The sequence below is a fragment of the Sinohyriopsis cumingii genome, chromosome 7, assembly GCF_028554795.1.
Source record: "Sinohyriopsis cumingii isolate HCF-2022 chromosome 7, ASM2855479v2, whole genome shotgun sequence".
NCBI lineage: Eukaryota > Metazoa > Mollusca > Bivalvia > Unionida > Unionidae > Sinohyriopsis > Sinohyriopsis cumingii.
In genome coordinates, this window is record NC_142967.1 from 92941175 (window position 1) to 92963260 (window position 22086).

Here is a 22086-nt window from a genome sequence, read left to right on the forward strand (position 1 = left end):
ATGAAACAATCTTAACATTCCTTAATGCTCTTTTCAACAAATGCTGTGAATCCAGCTATTTTCCTAAAGAGTGGGAGAAGAGTATTATCTGGCCTATATATAGGTGTGGTGACAAGAGCGATCCAATCAGTTAGAGGTATCTCTTATTGATACTCAGTGAAAAGTCTTTACTGACATATTGAATACTCGTATGTACACATAAGCAGAAGAGGATGGTGTGATAGATGAATCAAAAGCATCTTTATTATTCAGGCTTTAGCTCATTCATATAGATATATATATATCCAAAACAAAAAGTAGATTTTATTGCCTTTTTGTTGATTTTAAAAATACTTTTGATAAAGTACAGCATGATAAATTATGGTCGTCAATAATATGCAGTGGTATGAACGGTAAAACAATACACATTTTAATAGTAATGTAATAGAAATCTGAAAAGCTGAAGGTTTAATTACTTACTTTGAATGTACATTAGGTATGAGGCAAGGTTGTTTTTTAAGCCCTATTGTGTTTTCCCTTTTTATTAATGATCTGATAACACAGCTGAAGCTCGAATGCAACAAAGGTGTATTTATCTCAGAAGATATTGATGATATTTTGGCAATACTTTATGCTGATGCTGCTGCTAATTGTGCCAATACAGTAAAGCTAGTTCAAAACCAAATAAATGTTGTTGAATGTTTCTGTGATAAAACTGGTATGATTGTCAATCTTGATAAAACTAAAGTCATTGTTTTCAGAAATTGTGTATATCTCAAGCAAGAGGAGGTGTGGTTTTTCAGAGAATGTAGTATTTGAATGTTTGCTTTATTACAAATACATTGGTCTATATTTCACCGCAAAGTTGGTTTGGATGAAAGCTAAGCAGATACCAATAGCTCAGGCAAAGAAAGCAACTTCAAATATTTTGAATTATTTTAAATGATTTGGCTGTTTTAGTATAGAGGATGCATTTAAAATTTTTGATTCTGTAATAAGAACCAATTGCTTGCTATGGCTCAGAAATTTGGGGATATGAATTTAGTGGAGATATTTTGCAAACAGAATTTAGGTGTTCCTAAAACTGCTGATAATGTGATTATGTGAGTGGAGTGAGGAAGATACCCACTATATACTGGCTGAAGGTGGTAAGAATACCTTCAACTCGCTACCCACACCAATGTTATTTAATGTTGAAAAGATCAGATGAAACTAACCATGTCTGGGCTACCAAAATTAAAGACATGTTATTTCGCTTTGGTTGTGGGTATGTTTGGCTAAATCAAGATGTTGGTGACAAAAAACTATTTTTCTCAGTATTTTTGCAAAGATTTAATGGTTTGACACTACAAAACTGGCAAAGTGATATTAACAATTCACATAAACATGTGTATTATAACATGTATAAAAATGAATTAGAACTGGAAAAATACCTCATGTGGATTATCATATTTTCTTAGGAAGTTACTTGCTAAATAAATTTAGATGCGGAAATTAGACAGGTAGGCATAGCAGGATTGAGTGAAATAATAGGTATTGTGAATTATGCCAGAAAAATGATGTTTATTTGGTAGAAGCTGAATTTCATTTTTTATGTGTTTGACCAGCTATGATCATTCAAGAAAGAAATGCTTTATTGTAGTTTATTATCTCTGTCTGTAGAAAAATTTGTATCCCTCATGAGTCATAGTAATACATTATAGGAAATCTTACTATGTCAGTTCAGCTTTTCATCTTAGACAGTATTTGATAACTCAAACAAATGGTGAATAATAGAGTAGTAATATATTTATAATATAATGCATTGATTATAGGAAATTATGTATGTATACTCATGATGACCACCATATTTAACTTCTTTACACCTTGGCACACATTTGTAATAGTAATATGGGCTAGTGTCCTAAATTGCTGAATAAAGTATATTATTATTATTATTATTGTTATTATTGTTATTATTATTATTATTATTATTATTGTTATTATTATTATTATTATTATTATTATTATTGTTGTTATTATTATTATTATTATTATTATTGTTATTATTATTATTATTATTATTATTGTTATTATTATTATTGTTATTATTATTATTATTATTGTTATTATTATTATTATTATTATTATTATTATTATTATTATTATTATTATTGTTATTATTATTATTGTTATTATTATTATTATTATTATTATTGTTATTATTGTTATTATTATTATTTTAATATTGAGACTATTTTAAATGTCATTTACTGTTTGGCCTGAATATTTCAGTGTAAACCTAATTTTTTATGATTTATATTAAGGTGAGTAAATTTTCAGTCTGAGTAATGTTGTTTGAAAGTTACGTAAGTGTTTACAATATGTCATATTGATTTTGATGCTCATTTTTTGTTCAGGAATATTTGAAAAGTGTTCTGTTCATTATGTATAATTGTTGGATTTTGACAATTGCACCGTCATGATCAGAATTTTGCATTGGGTGCACGTCAAAGCTGTTTGTCAGACTAAATATTCGACCATTGGGGCAATTTTCCTATCCAACACTAATACATATGAAGTATTCCTTTTTTATTACATGAAATCAAAAGTTCACAGTATTGGTCGGATAGTAACTTAATGAGTGACAGACGTCAAATGCAGAACTCTTATATCCTCATTTTGTTATAATTTCAGCATGGGTTACTATCTCATTGCTTGCAACTGGCTCACAACTGTTTGACCTTTGATTTCATTGGTACATCGACAGATGAATCATCGGATGATCTGTGCACAGTTCAGATTCCCACAACATGGAGATCAGGTAGCAATGGTTGCTTACAAGTATACAACAAGGAATCTGGCTTATAATGTTAGCCTGTCATTATAGATTAACAATATCTTTAAAGGTCGTTTTTAAAGTTTAGAGAGCTGAAATCAGAAAAATATTCATAAAACATTTTACTAACTAAAAAGTACATCCCTGAGCAGGTAATATTTTTTTAACTTTTGTGACATATTTGTTGCCATCTATTCATTTATCAACTGTATAAAAAAAAATCCATTAATCTCAGTACAACTTTTACAAACAATATTTGCCACATGGCAAGCTACTAATTTGAGATTGACCATTTTTGGATACTTTGGAGTGCTTTGTTTCAAAGGTCAATGATAGTTACAGCTGTTCATTAACAAATTGGACAATGGCCCTTACATTCCACATCCTTAAATAATATTGCAGATGAGTACTCTTAATTATGTCAGTCACTGTAACAAAGCACCACATGCATTTTAAAATGAGTTAAGGGACCATTTGATAGCTTCTTAGCTTATAAAAATTATATCTCATACTAAAGTGAAGATCACAGACCATTGGCAATTAGTCTTATTTTTTTCATTATAGTAATAGAAAAATAGAATTAAAAAATCCTGTCATTTTCTGTCATAAATGTTAAATTCACTTAGTTTTAAAGTAATGTTTTTGACTTGGATTTAATTAACATTTTATTGAGAGTCAATTCTGCAATACAGCCCTCTATTATCTTTATTAGTGAGTATGAATAATAAGTGATACATGTGATTGCTTGTAATTACATCCTCTGCTGCTGTTAGGACAGTGGATAGTAAGTCTCATTTATCTATTGGTAGCCTCACTAATTTGAGACAACATTATCATTTCAGCCATTTCCCTGCTTCCTCTCTCTTTACTAATAACAACTTCAGTCTTTTTGCGTACTTTCATTCTTATTGTAATTGGATTCTTGAGTTGAGTGCAGAATGAAACAAAATTTATGTTTATTTTTTAATGTTAGGACCATTTGGTTGTTGAATATCTTGTGTCATGTCAACCTTGTTTGATCTGTTCAGTACCACAAAGTAATTATTATTTATTTTACATATAAGTTTTCTTAATCTGAAATTAATAATTATTTTTCATATGCAAAAAAATACATGAAATATGGTACCCTAAGAGTGAAGAAAAACACTTTATCTGAACAGGTAACTGTGCAGTCAGATTTTGTTTGCATGTATTTTAAGTTTTAAATAAAACCTAAACCTGTCTGTCCCATGACAGAGTTGTGTATATAAGTGGTGTATTGTAAAAAAAATAAAAAATGCCTTGTTTCTGTTGCTAGTTGACAAACTTATAAGACAAAATGGCTATATGTTTCAGCATTAGTGGCATTAAATATTTAAATAAACAAAATTCACTTCATTTATTTGTGTAAAATATTTGGATAGGTGCGATGGTAGGGAGATATAGGTGCACACTATGTTTTTCCTTAATTCTGTTGAAGTATTACAACACCATTGAGATTTACTACATACAGCGAAACCTCAACAAAAATGAAACCTTGGTATACTGAAATCTCCATTAAACTGAAATTTTTATTTGGTCCTGAATTTTTCTTTCATTTATATCATCAGTTTCTTCCATTAAACTGAAACCTCTTTGCTCTGAAAACCGAAGGAAATTTTCAGTCACAAATTTCAACTTTAAATTTGAAAATACCCCATAAAACCAAAATTTAACTCAAATTTGGGATGTTTACTAAATTCCTCAGAACATTGGTATGTATGATTCAGAAACAGCATGGCTCAAAAGTAGTAGTAGTGCACAATTGAAAATTTCCCTTCATACTAATAGTTTTCATGATTTTATTAGTCCAATATCTAATAAAGTTCGAGTTGTCACCAGTCACTGTGTATGCATAATTTTCAAAGATCTCGATGATCGGACGATATCCAAAATTTTGGAGCTAATTGTGCAAGCCCTTGAATTCATTAGCTCCCCTAGATGTTTCAAGCAAGTGAGGATTTTTCAAATCCTGTTTCAAAATGAGGCTGTATAGGTCTTTACCAGTTTTGTTAGATTATAAGGTCAAGTTTTATGTCAAAGACTTTGTCTGGGTTCCTCTGAACTTTCATACTCAAATTTATGTTGGAATGTGAGGTCAGAGTGCATTTCGTATTGAAAAGTTATAATTTGCCATACCATGCTGTGTCAGCAGAGTCGCTGCTCGCTACTGGGGCTTAAACATTGACACGTACCTACATCAAATCAATAGGAAGATGAAATTTGTTTTCTCAGATTGCAAGTATAACAACACTCTATACATGAACCGATGCGGGAATGGGCCAGCTTTTAAGATAAATTCATAATAACTAAACTTGTAGAAAATCCAGTTAAGAAAGATAATTTAATAAGTTTATGATCTAATTGTGCCTTATCTTCTTTTATATAAATGATCAATAGAAAATTGTTTTAAAATTAAATACCGTGTCGTGTTATTCTTTGCCAACAGACCAACAAAACAGTATGCAGAAGGAATGTATGTTACGATTTACATTTAATTTTTCATGCTCCATCCCTGCTTAACTTCCCTTTCCATGAATGAGGTTTTGCCAAATCCTGAGAAGGTGAGAAAGTTGACTCTTACATGAGAAGATCTGCTCTGTACCTTCCAGGCAAGCAAGAGATTTAAAAAGCAGAACTCAGGGTTCTCTTTCAGGCTTTCATCAAAACGCATGAGTTTGCAATCAGTCTAGATCTGATGGGTGCATCCTTTCTTATTACTATCCATGTGGCTTCATGCGAGTTCAGGGCCCCGAGTGGTCTAAAGCGCTCACCATTATGGATCACTGCCATCTCACCTCTCTCTGCGTTGGTTCGAGTCTCGGATTCGGCTAATGTGGTTATGTGAGAAAGCTTGCCAGTAGCTTCTCGTGGGTCGGTGGTTCTTTCTTCTTCCACCATTAATACTGCCGCCATGTATAGCCTATCTTGTGCTGAAAAATGGCGTTAAACCCAACAACAATCATGTGAGTTCCTTCAGTTTGGATTCCAAGGAACTGTATAGATGTGTTTCCATTTGGTCTTATCATCAGTCCTTGAATATTCACGAAGAACATTTGATGTATCATGACCTGTTCAGGTTAGCCTCATCAACAGAGGCTGCAGTTTACTTGGATGACATCCCTCAGAAACAGATGGTTAGTTCATCTTAGTGAAGGGTAGGGACAACCTTCTCTCTCTCCTTTCAGTTGGGCTTTTTTAGTGACTTGGCAGAAATTAGATCCACTTAATCCATCTGGAAATGGAATTCTTCACCCGTCTCAACCTTGTTCCACTCTCTCACATGCATATTGCATACTTTGTCAAGCAGTCAGGGTTGGATCACAGCAAGGAGTGACTATAATGAGATATACGAGCACACTCCATGAGAGTTTTGTAACTCTTTGGCTTGCTTAGTTTGGGAGATTTATTATTTCTAAACTGCCTTTTCATTCCGCAATTGCAAATGGCCCCACTTGCTCAGTGGTATCACTTTTCCATTTGGCTGGATCACTGAATTATGATCTTAACTGAGATGAGATGGTTCCTGCATCAGTGGTGAATAAAATGAAATAGCTTATGGCATGAATCCCTACAGAAATGTAATTCTTGTAATGTCAGACAGGCTTGGTGTTGGTGATCTTCTGCTTTGTCGAACGGGTTGGGGGCAGATCTACATCGCTGAACCTTTTCTATGCCTTTCTACACTGGTGCTCTTGGCTTAAGTTCATGGGCCTGGTCAGGCACTTTCCTGTCTCATTCACAGTCCTTGTTGATTTATTGTTGAAAAGAGGCTATAGTCTTCACACTTCATTGGTTGATGCATACTTTATTGATTCAGTGGATTTGTGCACTTTGGTAGTTATCAGTGACAGACCTCTTTCTAATGAGGTGGAATCATAAACTCCTTACAGTTATCTCTCTAGTCATAGACTCGGAAGCCTGGGCCATTTATATTTTAGCACTCTAGCAGTCAGATGGAATGGTTGAGTACCTGGCCACAACTTTGCTGAAGCTCTTATCTGTACAAATCATGTATTTTGTTAGCCTTAGTTTTGGCTTATAGGGTGATTGAGTTGCATGGCCTTTTACTTGACCAGAGCTACCCTCATTTCAGATCTGATGATTCTTTGGTTCTAATGACATGGTTCATATGGTCTTTGAAGGTCTTTGACAGTTTGGGAGAAATGAGGTAGCATTTTCAATGCCTTGAAAGTTTGGGAAATTCAAGCAGATTACCCTGAGGTCTTTAAAAGTCTTTGAAAATTGAAATAAACCCAGACATTTTAATTTCTTTCCATAATCACAAATAAAATTGTCCAAGGTTGTTAGATTCGGATGTAGTCGAGTTTACATGGTTCTTTCTTTTGATGACCTGTTCAGTTTCATTTTCATTAAACAGTATTGTAGTATTTTGCATTCGTTGTTTTATCATATAACATAACTTGTATACAAATTGTTCGTAAAAATAGGTCTTGGAAATCTATGTTTGTGGTCTTTGAAAGTTTGGGAAAAGTCTTTAAATTTATCATTCAGAATTCTGTATGAACCCTGAATGATGCTACTGGGTTTCATTGGGTAGAACAGGTTACTGTTAGAAGATGGCCAGTCACTTGCTGTCCTTGATTGATGTCAGGAAAGATGATGGTACAAGATCTGGTCTGTACTCTCGGACAGCACCATAAATGCATGGAAAATAGCCATGGCATCTCGAAATGCCTTTCTTCTGGAAAAGGTCCGGAAACATGACATAATGTCTCAAGCCTTGGCACTTTGGCTTAAATGATTGATATGTTAGTGTACTCTTAATTCTCTCAGGACCAAATGTACCATGTTAAAATTCATCTGTGAGATTCTAGTATCGCAGCAAACCTCATATATGAACTCAAAGTTTTGATCAAAAACCTCATTGAAGCCATTTGCTTGCATGCTGTTAACCATTTCAAGCTCTTTGTGTGGCTAGGGTCACAGGAAAGGGAATTAAAACCAGTGAGTCTAGTGGCTGCAACATAAGACCAAGTTAATGATTGGTGTAGGTGAAATAGATTTCACTGGATTTACACAGAGTTGTCGAGAAAATGTCATTTGTTTCACATTACCAACATGGATATTATATGACTGTTGGTTGTGATGTGTACTTGTTAGGGAATTGGTTTATTCTTCATATCGGGACTCCAGCCATATCTCAGTTAAAGGTTACTTATGGGGGAGTTTGGATGCTTACACGTTTCCTCATCCTATGACCTATTCTCCTGACATTGGTGTGTTCCAGGAATATTTTGACAGAGAAATGAAATTTTGTTGTAAACTTATTTTTGAAGAGTACAGAAAAATATCACATTACTATTAAACATGGAGGTGCAATCATCTTGTATGTCTTACTGAGCTAAAACTAATAAACATCCAGTATATGGATGGTTGCCTAGTGGTGTAAAGGGGAAGTTATGAATGAGTTTCTTCCCGTTTGTGTGGTATATTGTCCAGGATTATGTCTTTCCGGGAGGGTGGGTTTGAGTGGTATCGGAGTTTATTTTCCTAACTATGATCTGATTTGATAAGTATTTTCTCACAAACATAATTTACTTAAATGTTTACTTTATTAGTAAAGTGATACTCATGTGTAGACAAAATTATAAGTCGACTCAAAGTTATGTGGTACAATTAGCAGAGATAAAGATGTGGAATTTTTCACACATTTGACATTGAAGAAATGTTTTTGAATGTTGCATTAAATGAATGGAGAAAAAATTATCTGATGAAATAGATGACTCAACTAAAAATATATGGCTGTCAGTTAAACAATGTAACAAATGCTTTGAGTTAATTAAAATAAAAGTAGACGGCTCATTTTGAAGAGTAGATGGCAGTTTAACCATAGGCTTCGTCAGTAATGAGAAGGCTGATAATTCAATTTTTTCCATCATTATTTAAAGATATATTCACTCACAGTTCTCTTTATATTATATTTTTTACCAGCATTCTTGGACTTTAGTACGCTTCAGCTTTTCTACAACCTTTATACAGATCTTCCAACTTCATTATCACCCATGGTAAGTCTGACTATTGTAATTTAATTTACAAGATTTCACAGATTAAGCTCTTTCAGCAAGTGATTTTATGGATTTATGTCTTGTAGGTAAACAGAACTACTTTTTTGGATAAGTAATATCAGTTAATTAAAAGATATAATAAAGACTACTTAGTGTTTAACTATCTTTGACATATCTTAATAAAATTGTTGCATCTCTTAATAAAATTGTTGCATTTCCAGAAATACCTGAGAGAGTGGGAATGCATATTTATTATGATAACTTGACCACACATTTTGAATCAATTTGAGAGTAACAAGTACTTGTTGCAGGAAACATTTCAAACTTCAAAACACAGACCAGCCATATGGAATATTTACTTACTGTGCCCTTGAAATATGCACCTGTCTATAATTACTTAACTCTTTAAAAACACTGAATATACTTTAAAAAAGTGCTAGATGATATGGAATACACAACATTTTTGCATATTTTACATTTTCCACTTGTTTGTAGAGTCCATATTAGCAGTGTCTTTGATAACATAAAAGGTTGTTATTGTTTCTCATTGAATTTGGATGAATTATCATCAAGCCATTCAGCTTATTATGCAACACATGAACTACTTTGACCTTTGGGTCAAGGTCAAATGGTTTAACAGTAATGTCTTGGTGATGGGCTTGACCTTTGACCTCCAGGTCAAGGTATTCAGACAGTATTACAGGTGAGAAACTTTCATGTTTAATAATGTTTCATTTCTGCTGTCATGTGCATTGCTTGCTTTGTGTTTTTCTTCAGGCCCTTTCCTGTTTAGTACAGATAACTTCAGTCAGAAGGTCATTATTTAACAATGCAGAGCGTGCGAAATTTCTAAACCAGATCGTCGCTGGAGTAAAAAACATTATGGAAAATCCACAGGTAAAGTTTGAAGAAGCTGATATGGTTTGTGTCACCAGCATTTCGTAGATCAGTACCTACTGTCATTCTATGTTTTGTTAAATACTTTTCAGATTTGTTATGAGTACATTTATAAGTTTAAAAAGAATCACGTGACCTATCATCAGTTTCAGCCTAATAGGACAAGATTCCTAGTATAATAATTAAAAGTTTTGCAAAGTTCTTTTGTTAAAAATGTGGCGAATTTTTTAATATTTAATTTTTAAAAATGTAGCTTCAGTTAATTTGTGGTCATGATATTACAAAAGATTGCTATAGTGTCAGTTCACTTTTTTTTTTAATGTAAAGAATGGCATTTGAAAAAAAAGGTTTGTCAGTGTGTTATTTATGTGCAGGGTTTGTCAGATCCCAGTAATTACCATGAGTTCTGTCGACTTCTGGCTCGATTGAAATCTAATTATCAGCTGGGAGAGCTTGTGAAAGTGGACAACTACCCTGAAGTCATCAAACTTGTTGCAGAATTCACAGTCACAAGCCTACAGGTATCTTAGATTTACAGTTCTGTAACAATTTGAAATTTATGAGGATCTTACATATATACATTTTTTATCAAAGTCAGATACGGAGGTTTCAATTTCATCTTAATTTTGAATCTTCCACACTTGAAAATCAAATATTGGTTATTTACAATTCTGTTCTGTAGTTAACAAACTATTGCATTTAAGAGTGTTACCCATGCCTGAATGTACATAGACATTACTTGTAGGATTTGAAAGTAACAGTTATCTTGTGAAATTTAAAACAATTATAATAGTGTATATGTTCAATATAATCACTAATAACTAAAAAAACTTGAACGATAACAACTGTAGGGTAATAGTAAGAAAATTATGTGCATAACATTAGTGCAGTCACAACTTTTGACAGATGCCTATTCTAACCTTTATCTCGTGTAAATTACCAAGAGAAAAAAAAGTATCATACAGAGAAACCTTGCTATCACACAAATGGGGGAACCTGAGTGGTCTAAAGTGCTCTCCGTTATGGATCACTGCCATCTCACCTCTATCTTTGTGGGTTTGAGTCTAGGATTCGGCCAATGTGGGTATGTGAGAAAGCTTGCCAGTAGCTTCTCGTGGGTCGGTGGTTCTTCCCAGGGTTTTCCCGGGTTCTTCCTCCACCATTAATACCGGCTGCCATGCATAGCCTGTCTTGTGCTGAAAAATGGCGTTAAACCCCACAACAACAACAACTACTATTATCACACAAATGATGGTTTCCACTAAGCATGGCCATGATATGTATTTACCATGTAATCTCCATCCAAATCCATTTCATATTTATTTTTTGACAGAGAACCATTCATTAGTACATACATGCATGTGTCTAAGACTATTGGCAACTTAAGTATGCTCACCAGCCAGTCTCGTGGTATACATTATAGCAGTTTAGTCCACAAAGAAACATAATTTCTAGATTTTCTTCTAGGTTTCATTCAAAACCAAGGGATTAATATCATACACTCACACTAAATTTTGAAACACAGTTTTTTTGCCAACAATAAAATGCATGCATCAAACATTGGGAATTCTAAAAGAAACTGGTAGTATACTGTATGTTTAATTATAATAGCAAACATCCACCTTACAACGGGAATGGTTCTTGTCCAGTCATTGGTCTACAACAGTACAGCAATATGCGTGTAACTTTGCCATTACAATGGGTTGTCAAACATACCTTCACCCCTATAACTGGAATGGTTCTCTTCCAGTCAGTGGTCTACAACAGTACAGCAATATACATGTAACTTTGCCATTACGATGGATTGTCAGACATCTCTCCACCCTTACAACTGGAATGGTTCTCTTCCAGTCACTGGTCTACAACAGTACAGCAGTATACATATAACTTTACCATTACAGTGGGTTTTGTATATTTGTATTAAGATTGGGGGATTGTGGCAGTGACTTAAACTGTTCCTGATAGTGCTGTTCTTGATAATTTCAATGATAACCTTATTTCAACAAGTGTGTATGACATTTGATTAAGCAGACGGTGGTGGTCTGCAGTTTTTCCTTAAATTGTTGGGTAAATGGATTTACAAATTCAAGAGAAAGATGTTTTAAGACCTCCACATTATTTGGAGTTCAGCTGAGTATACCAGATGACAGAGCAAATATTTGTTGGCTTTTTTTTAACCCTGGAATAAGCAACAGTTGTTTGCAGGATGCAGTGAAGACAAACACATAGAAGACTTAATGGCTTTATTGTTCATGGTTCAATAACTCGTTGATGAGCTGACATCTTTTCAGTATAAGGAAGAAAATACGTTCTTCTTCATGAAGTTTGATTTAGATTTTTGATGTAGCTTTAACTATTTCAGTCGTATCACTACAGTGTCTCAGTGTTGCAGTTTATAGTGATGTTTGGCACAGGGGCATCATCCCACAGACAAATAGCATCATGTCCCACCCAGTCACATGATCCTGTCACCAGGTTGACCAGTCCTTACACTAACCTCATAATGCTGATTGCCAAGTGAGGCAGCTGCTAGTACCATGTTTACAAGTCTTTGGTATGACTTAGCCAAGTTCTCAAGCCACTTAAGCCATCGGAGCAGTTTCTTCTTCAAGAATACAATGCATCTTGCTAAATTATTGAATCAAAACAAAACTTCTTTTGATTTTGGCACTAAAACATTGTAATGCATCAAGAAATAAATGAAATTGTTTCACAATGTTTGGGGACCAAGCTATGATCATGTTTTATTCTAATTTGTGTTATAATGAAAGGGTTATAATGGGGTTTCAGTGTACTTTTGGATGACAGTGACATTTGAGAATAAATAGCAGTTATTTGAGACGGTAAATGGGAGAAACCTTATTTAAATGTGCTCTCAGATATGACAAAATCTTTCACCATTTTGTTGTTTTTTATATTTGCTGCTGTCAATTCTCATTTGTTTAATGGTAAAGCAAAAGTTGAAATGATGCATTGCACTTTTAGATTTAATTTCTTTACCTTAGGAAAGGGAATTACCTTTTTTAAAATAATCTCTCTCATATATTTTCCTAATGTCATCAAGTCAGCTAGTACTGCTTGTAGGGCATCAGTGGGCATCATGCTGCTTTATATAGGGTTTCAGTAGTTGCTGTCATTTTTGTATCTGGATAAATTCTTTTGTTGCATTCATGAATTGTGATTATTTGATCATTTGTTAAGTGGTTAGAAGAAAATTTCAAATGCATGATTCTTGCAAAGTTTTTTATGCTTCTTGGGAGCACACAGTTTTCATGAAATTAAAAGAAACGAAAACACCTCTATCCACCCCAAAAAAACGTTAAAAAAATTCACTCTACTTCTTGTGAAATGCACGTAACAACAGACTAAGCCCGAGTTCATTGAGGTAGTATAGTCTGTAATTTTAGGTAGTCCAACTCTTTACTACTTTTAACACTAGTTTTGGGGTATTCAGTAGCAGTAAAACATACCAGAGAAGCAGATTTTTAAGTTACCTGTGTTCTGCAAGAATAATTTACTTACTGGCAATTTTCTTCACATTGGACATTAAAAGTGCTTTAAACTCGTGAAAATTTAAGTGTTGTGTTGTGCATGTAGATCAGGATGTTTTTCTTTTCAAAAGTAAAGAATCAACACTTGATAATTGATTTCAAACAGTTTTATGATTCTTCTTATGTTCTGTGTAAAATTCACATGTTTTTAAAGTGTAAATAGATAACTTTTGGGATTCTTGATGTGACTGGAATGTGCTATATATAGATCATATTTAGGATTCTGGATGGAATTTTAAAATATACAGATTCAAATTGGTGATTTTTGGTGCGATAACATTTGGGATTCATGATAGGATTTTAAAGTGTTATACAGATAAAATATGTGATATATAGATAACATTTGGGATTCTTGATGGGACTTTAAAGTGATATATAGATAACATTTGGGATTCTTGATGGGACTTTAAAGTGTTATATAGATAACTTTTGGGATTCTTGATATGACTGGAATTTGCTATATATAGATCACATTTAGGATTCTGGATGGAATTTTAAAATATACAGATGAAAATTGGTGATTTTTGGTGCGATAACATTTGGGATTCATGATAGGATTTTAAAGTGTTATACAGATACAATTTGTGATATATAGATAACATTGGGATTCTTGATGGGACTTTAAAGTGATATATAGATAACATTTGGGATTCTTGATGGGACTTTAAAGTGATATATAGATAACATTTGGTATTTAAGTAAATTCCAAGAAAAATCAATATGGATGGAGAAGATTATGTTGATCAATTCATTACAGTTCTGTACAGTAGTGAAAAAACAATATCAGTTTTTTCTTCTTGACATCCTAAATTTCCATGTAACCTTGATATAGTGATAACATAATTTTCTTTTTGGCAGTACAATATTTTCTAAAAAATTTCTGTTAGTATCAATAAAGTGTTTGCAAATTTAATTGCCTGGCTTGATTCTTTAAAAAAAATTATGTTAGTTGAAATGTTTAAATTAGTAAAACAAGAAACCTTTGTTTTTTTAATATTTATTTTTTTTCATTTTTCAGATGTGGCAGTTTGCTCCAAACAGTGTCCACTATCTGCTGAGTTTATGGCAGAGGATGGTTGCATCTGTACCATATGTCAAAGCCTCAGAACCTCACCTTTTGGAGACATATACTCCAGAAGTTACAAAAGCATATATTTCATCACGCCTCGAGTCAGTTACTGTTGTTGTAAGGTAAATATATCAGGTGTATTTTTAAGGAATAATTGTTTAGTTTATTCAGTTAGGAAGTAGGTATCTGGTACATTCATTTGAGAAATTTAATGAAATAACTGTAATATCTACTTTTCTCCTTTTGTCTTTGCTTCAAAAATTGGATAGTCCCTTTGCATGGTGACTTTAAATCTTATATGGTCACACCATCCTGTGTGAACTATTTATCCAAGGAACCTGCCAGCCCTTACAATTTTGCCTCAGGTCTTAAGAAAACTACCCTGAAAATAGGGACTTAACAGAATAAAAGCAAAATCTATGGAAGTATGATTCTTAAGGTCAAATCTGGATAATTGGCTCATCTGTCTTTGATTTGAATTCTAGTTTCATATTAGATATAGTGGAGTTGGTCAGGGAACCTCAGATGCTTTAAACTGCACGTTTATTTCAATGCTAAGCATCAGCATGATCAAACTGTTGATTATAGAATTTTTCTTAAAAAATGCATCAAAAAAGCAATACATGTTGAAAGACGAAAGGGAAAATAAGCCGCTTAAAAAGTGTTAATGATCAGTACAGAAGAATAAAAAGAAATACTCTGATTCATGTGAATAATAACAGGAAAGGACACAATTATATTTATTGGACTTCGCTTGTCAGTTGGAATAAGTCTTGTGGCAGGAGATAACATTACTGCAGTCATGTGAAGTTGAAAAATATTCCAAAAATTATGTCAAGTTGAGAGATGGTAACAAGATATTGAACTGCATTGGGTTTGGAACTGAAGTTCATGCAACTGTACTAGAGGTAAATAAGGTTTACATGTACTTAACAAACTTTTCAGTTGAACATTTACTATCATTGCATCAGTTTTGAATATGGCACTTTTTTCATGTTTTCCAACTTTACACAAGCAGTACTTGATATTTTGTTACAACTTAATGAAAACTGGTCAAACTTCTGGGGGAAAAAAATCATCTGCCTTACTGAGATGGTCTTATTAAGGTTGGCAGGTCTGGACCTGTTGATATTATGAGATAAAAAACACTTCAGGAAAAGTAGATATTGACGTTGGCAAGTCGAAGACATTACCCTTGGCTAATATGTGAAAGATATTTCTCATTTTCTTAATTCCCTCATTATCCTTCAAGTATGTGATAAGAACATTAATGTTAGTAATATAAGCTTCACATCCTCTTGAGTCCAGAACATTCCAGAAAGATGAAAATTTCATCTTTCATTTCTATAGACTAGAGAGACGAAAAGATGAAACTCTCACCCTATCAACTCGCCTTTGCCCCAGCTTTGTGCTTTTGAACCATCCATCCATATGTGTCGTGAAATTCTATGTGTTTTTGCATACAAGTTTTCACATTTTTCAAAGTTTATTGTCTTTCTGTAATGTTAAATACAATATTGTCACATAAGTGCAAGCTGTACTTTTTAATTGGAAACCTGGTTTAATTAGTTAGTTTGTGAATATTACGGGTGTTATTGAATTTTTATATTTTTTGCCCTTTCGTGGTTTTTCCTTCATCTTTACCTTCTCAAAAGCAGTGGCTGCAAAATATGTAATATTGTCAAAGGTCCAAGAGCAGTGAGGATAAGCACAAGTCTTGCCTCGACTTTAAGAAATTTACTTCCACAGTGCCATATAATATTTGTTAGTCATGGTCAGAGAAGACATGGTCTCCTGTCCTCAGAAAGAGTGCCACAGGCAAACGAGAGGAAGATGAAAGTGAAACATCATACAGTTTTTCCAGACTATGATGTTTTGAGTCTTCATGCCACTCCACCCACCCAGTTCAAGTATGCACATCGCTAGTCAAATGGAGATGGATATTGTAGTGTCTCCAAATACATCTGAATAACACCAGATCAGTATCTTCAGGGAGTCACTGATGGGGAGATTAATTACATAAGCAACAGTGCAGTTGCTTTCATTGGGAATTGTTGCTCACTCCTTGCTCATGTTTATTTAATAATGCTTTTGTTGTGCAGTGGGAGTGACCTCCCAGTGTTTTGCAAACATCCAGTAGTGGTTTGGAGAGTGTCCTCATTAATCAGCATAATACTTTCCATGTAAAAAGTACACTGATATTTAAACAATGGGAGTGACCTGCTTTAAGCAGTCATGCAAGTGGAAATAAACATTCAGCTTTAATAAAATCTTGTTGACCTGCTGTTCCAATTACAGATGTTTTTACACGTCTTAAGTCCATTACTGGGAAGTACATATTGCTACTGTGCCAACATGTGGAGCCCCAGCTTGCAGTGGTCCAAATTCGACCAGTTTGAGTAGTTTCACTGTAAATGCATCAATGGTTTTTGAAAGCAGAAATTTTATGGACTCTAGAAGCTGTCTCAAGCCATTTTAGTTTTCATTTTTGTAAAGGCATTTCACATATTTTTAACCTTTTACCTTAGAGTGTATTTTTCTGTAGCTAGTTGATATACATGTACCAAAATTCACGCTGTGCATTTAACTATCAGTAGAACACCTGTTACATATTTGACTCCATATGCATAGGCCTGCCTGTTAACTGTTACAATATTGTGTTGTATATGTTATGTTCAGCATCATCTTTGGTACAAATCTGTTATGTATAGAAAGATGTAAGAATAAAATCTGATAAATATTGTTGTATAAGTATTTTTCACAGAAGATTTTATGTGCTTTAAAATCTTGAGAAAACTCATTCATCGTCAAGCCACTGAAGCCATGTGAACAACCATAGATGCCATTTCTCATACTCAAATTTTATCAGTTCTATGTCTCCATCACTTAATCAGCTGAATTTGATAAATTATAAAAACTCATGGTTGCCAACATCAACATCGGAACCTTCACCTAAGTTACTGAAGCATTTTTAGTCATGATTCTTATGGTGCATAGACCAGAAAGTAACCCAGTTACTTTAATTAGCAGATTACAACAAGAGCTTAAACAGTGACCATGTGATCTGACGTAATGGTCATTCACATCAATGAATGTAGTATATAATAGATACCGCTCCGGTGGCCTAGTGGTTAGAGCGTCCGCCTCGGATGCGGGAGGTCGTGGGTTCGATCCCAGACCGAGTCATACCAAAGACTTATAAAAATGATACTAACAGCTGCCTCGCTTGGTGCTCAGCATCAAGAGGGTAGTGTTAGGACTTGTCAGACTGGTGTCAGGATAATGTGACTGGGTGGGACATCATGCTACATGTCTGCGGCATGATGCACCTGTGCTAGACATCACTATAAACTGTCACACTTCAGACATCGTAGCGATATATAGGTGAGGTATGACTGAAAAATTGTTAAAGCTACGTTAAAAATCCAAATCACACACACATATAAATGGGGATTTTCCCCGAAGGTGGCACTACAAAAACCAGTTCAGTATGGCTTATGTTTACAGCAGGCGCCCAAAGGAGCTTCCATGAGAATGGTATATAGGTGTCCAAAGTTGCTTCCATGTAAATCGGATTGAGGCATCCAAAGATGCTTAAATGAGATTGGGGTAGAGGTGACCAAAGGCGCTTTCATGAGGTAAATGGATAAGACCTCGTTTCCAGACAGCTCTATTTACAGAAGTATGCTTGTGGAGAATGCAAGTCAGCATATCTTACAGCTTTAGTATAGCACCACATTTTTTACCGATTTAAGAGCAGAAAGTGTGAATGACAATCTTGAAGAAAAACAAATGGATACGCACATCAATCAGGATAATGCACTACAAACTGTTTATTTCCTCCTCAGAATTTCTTGGTCATGCAACAGACGATGACATTTACAGACACCTGAGCAATGCAGTTGTAAAGTTTGGGTACAGACATCTACTGCAGCTTTGTTGTGATGGCCTTAATTTTAACCTTATGGTTCATATAGGTCTGAGGAAGGATGCAGAGCTACTGATTAATCACACAATTTATCTTGTAACATTTTTATGACTTGTAGTTCCACTAAATTATTAGCTTGTTTTCCAGTACAAATATTTCATCTTATTCTCTTTACTTTACCTGTTTTAGAGGCATTATTGCTTATATCTTGATTCTGTTACTCCTTGAAAATCTGGGTTCTGTCCTTCATACTTCAAGAATGATTCCAATAATGACATTTTGGGGACCCCATCCCAAGAATTGGGAATTGTTATGGCTGAATGAGTACTTTTGTTGCAATTTAGTTTCAGATGTTCCTTTATAGAAGATTAAAAAGTTAAAAGGGTTGTTGGATAGCTTATAGTTCCAGCCAAAATTAGCTATGTAATTCTGTCCTTGATTTGCAGAGAAGTTGCCATAAATGGCAGAAGTTGTAGATGTTTTGTTCATGGCATAAAAACAGCTTTTTTAATGACAAGTTCTCAATATGAAACATTTATTGCTCTTGCATAATATAAATTTAGACTGCGTTATAATAATTTTGTTTGTTACTTACATGTGTTACAGAAATAACGATGCCTGGTGAACACACAGCATCATTTCAAATCAAATTAAAGCTCTGTTCACCTTGAAAGGATAGGAATATTTGCAGCATATTTACCAAGTAGACACAAGTCAGCTAACTATAATGCTGTTAAAAACTACATTCATTTATGATTTAAAAAAAGATGTGATGTAGAATGTCATAAAAAAGCATGATTTGGTTCTTTAAAGTTAGGTAGTCGAAAGAATCATTTCATGTTTCATATTTGATTATACGACATCAATTATATCTTGGCAAACCAAATCTCAGTCTGTGTGTTGTATTTAATAAATTTATAGCACAAATTTTATGTATCAGTCATTACCAATATATATAATAATAATAATAATGAGGACTTTGTATAGCACCTAATCTTTAGAAGCTCTAAGCACTTTTCAACATTAGACAACACCTATAAGATAAAAAAAACATATAATGATATGATTACAAAAACAGTCGAAATAAGTGAGTTTTGAGAGCACTCTTGAATGGGATCACTGTGTCTTTGTGTCTAAGTTCAGTGGGCAATTCATTCCACGTTGCTGGGCCCTGTTATGCAAAAGAATGACTTTGTTTTCATAGTGGGAATAATGAGTATACGATTGTCAGAAGAGGAGCGTAAGTATCTTGCTGGTGTGTACACATGGGTGAGGTCAGATAGGTATGTTGGACTAGAGTCCGACAGTGAAACGTTGCACAGAGAACAAATTTTGTGTTTGATTCTGGATCGAATGGATAGCCAGTATAGGGTACAGAGCAGTGGGGAGGTGTGCTCTGATTGTGGTACTTTAAGTATGATCCAAGCAGCTGTGTTTTGAACTTTTTGAAGTTTCTGGAGTAGATATTGAGATGAACCAGACAGAATTGATATATATGTATGCATGTATGTATGTATGTATGTATGTATGTATATATATATATATATATATATATATATATATATATATATATATATATATATATATATATATATATATATATATATATATATATATAATCAGCTATCGAAACAGCTAGTTAGAATATTTGTTATAATTAGGAAGAAAGAGCTTTTGGCTTGCTTATCCACTTTGGGACACAGGCTGGAGAATCCAAATACTTGTAACAGGTCATTCAGTTAAATAGTTGCCTTAGTATCTGTTATTTCACCTAAACAGGCCTAATAACTAAAGTTACCCCACCCTCATTTGCTTTAATAATTAAGTACATTAATAATTAAAGTGAAATGTCGAATTGTTGTATATTTTCCCATCAAAGAGGAAGATGGAAACATAATAAAGTAAGTTCTTGGTTTTGTAGTCCATTTTTGGTGCTAATTTGGTGATCATAGCTTTCTGTGGAATTCCTGCCTAAAATTAAAAAATGATTCACTAACAAACAAATGAAAAATTGAATTTTGTATAGCCAAATCTGAAGTAAATTATGACTTGAATGTTATATCCAATATTTCATCATACAGAAAATAGGCATTCTGGTATGGAAATGGTTGCCACTATTCAGTTGTAACAATTTTCAAGGTTGCCATTTTATGCTATACAGCAACTGTAACAAAGTAATGAAAGAAAAGGGTTACTATTTTTTAAATAAACTTCTAATAGTATTTCATCAGTACTTGAATCATCCAAAATAAAAATATGCAAAAAAAGCATTAGTTTCAAGTGACTATTTTGAACATTGTACACATACTTCTCCGTATTTTTCACCATATTTGCCAAGTTCTGGCTAGGGAGAGGTAATTTCGTCCAAATATTGGAGTCTTCAGCTTGGACCCTGTTTTGTTTTGATTAAATGCACTTTAAAGCTAAGTCAGGCTGAAATAAATGAGGTAAAGGAATGCATGTTATCCTTATTATTGAGAATTCAGACATTCTTCCCCCTGAGGCTGCAGATGATAAAGTTTGAATATTCATGCATTTCCACCTCCTCCATACATATTCTCATAATGTTAATGTGAAATAGACAGGAAGCATTTTTGAATAATATGTTTCTCCAAGAATACTTGTAAGATCACTTTACTTATAAACCCGCCCACACCACACCAAAAAGGTGAGAATCCTCATTGATGTCTCACTCAGCATTTGCAGGTGTAAGGGGAGATAATGGATAAGAGTTTCTTCCCTTTGTTTATATGGCTTATACAATGAAGGACCCTTTCATTCTTTCTGGAATTGCTAGATTCAAGAGGTTGTGAAACATATAGCCCTAATGTTAACATCATGTGGTAAATATTCTCAGAAAAACATAATTCATTAAAAAAAAATTTACATTGAGACTAACAGTAATGTAAATCCATTGAAATTACTTCTGCAGGAGGATAAATGTTAATAAGAATCTTGGGAAGCCAATCTTTTCGACAGTGTTGTTATTATGTCAGTGTCAGTTATTGGTCTATGCAAAATTCTACTTCCTCTGTTTACTTTCTATTATTAGAACAGCGTAACCGTCATTGTCATAAATTTTTACATTGTCTTTTTTTTTTTTCTTTAGGGATGGTGTTGAGGATCCCTTGGATGACCATGGAATGATTTCTCAGCAGTTAGAACAGGTAACAATAAAATCAGTATATAGCTGTTATATGTTATATACTGAAAATACCTTGTGTTCTGAGTTTTAAGTTCATTTGTGCTTTCTGTCCAGGTGAGGACTCAGATTCTGAACTTAAGAGATTAGACCTTAGAATAGTTACCTTTCTTAACAGTGGTTTATCAAGCTGTACTGTACATAATAAAAATCATTTGACAGAAAATGGACTTAAGGGGTAATAGCTACATTATTTTCTTCATCAGGCTTCATACAGTCTATGAAGTGCCTGAATTTTTATTGTTGTTTTAAAAAGTGCTTGGGTTTGAGGTTGGCTTTGAAAGTATCAGGAGCCATGGTAGTTCAGTTGGTTGAGTTACACCTGGAATCCTAGGGTTACATGTTCATTAGCCAATCTGGCTAACCTGCATCAGCTGTCAGTGCATGTCCTTGGGAATGGCACTTATATTACATTTCCTTAGCATGATATTACTGATATTTTGTTAAAGATGCTGTTAAAAATCAGCAAAACAAAATAAAAACAAACCAAACACTCACCAGTCCATGAAAAGTGCATGAATTTTTAAACAAGTGCATATCATTGGAAATTATTAATTTACTGATGTAAATTATCAAGAAAAAAAAAACAAAATCT

At 33.7% G+C, this 22086-nt stretch overlaps 1 protein-coding gene across 2 annotated transcripts in view; it reads left to right on the top strand.

The window, feature by feature from the left end:
* LOC149795721 (exportin-7-like) overlaps positions 1-22086 on the top strand; it is a 176148-nt gene that overhangs the window by 24724 nt on the left and 129338 nt on the right. For both annotated transcript variants that reach the window (XM_089965624.1, XM_089965623.1), the window contains exons 8-13: positions 2656-2782; positions 8771-8844; positions 9622-9741; positions 10116-10262; positions 14311-14483; positions 21399-21456. In XM_089965624.1, the coding sequence (XP_089821750.1) occupies positions 2656-2782; positions 8771-8844; positions 9622-9741; positions 10116-10262; positions 14311-14483; positions 21399-21456 (699 nt within the window). The remainder of the gene's footprint in view (positions 1-2655; positions 2783-8770; positions 8845-9621; positions 9742-10115; positions 10263-14310; positions 14484-21398; positions 21457-22086) is intronic.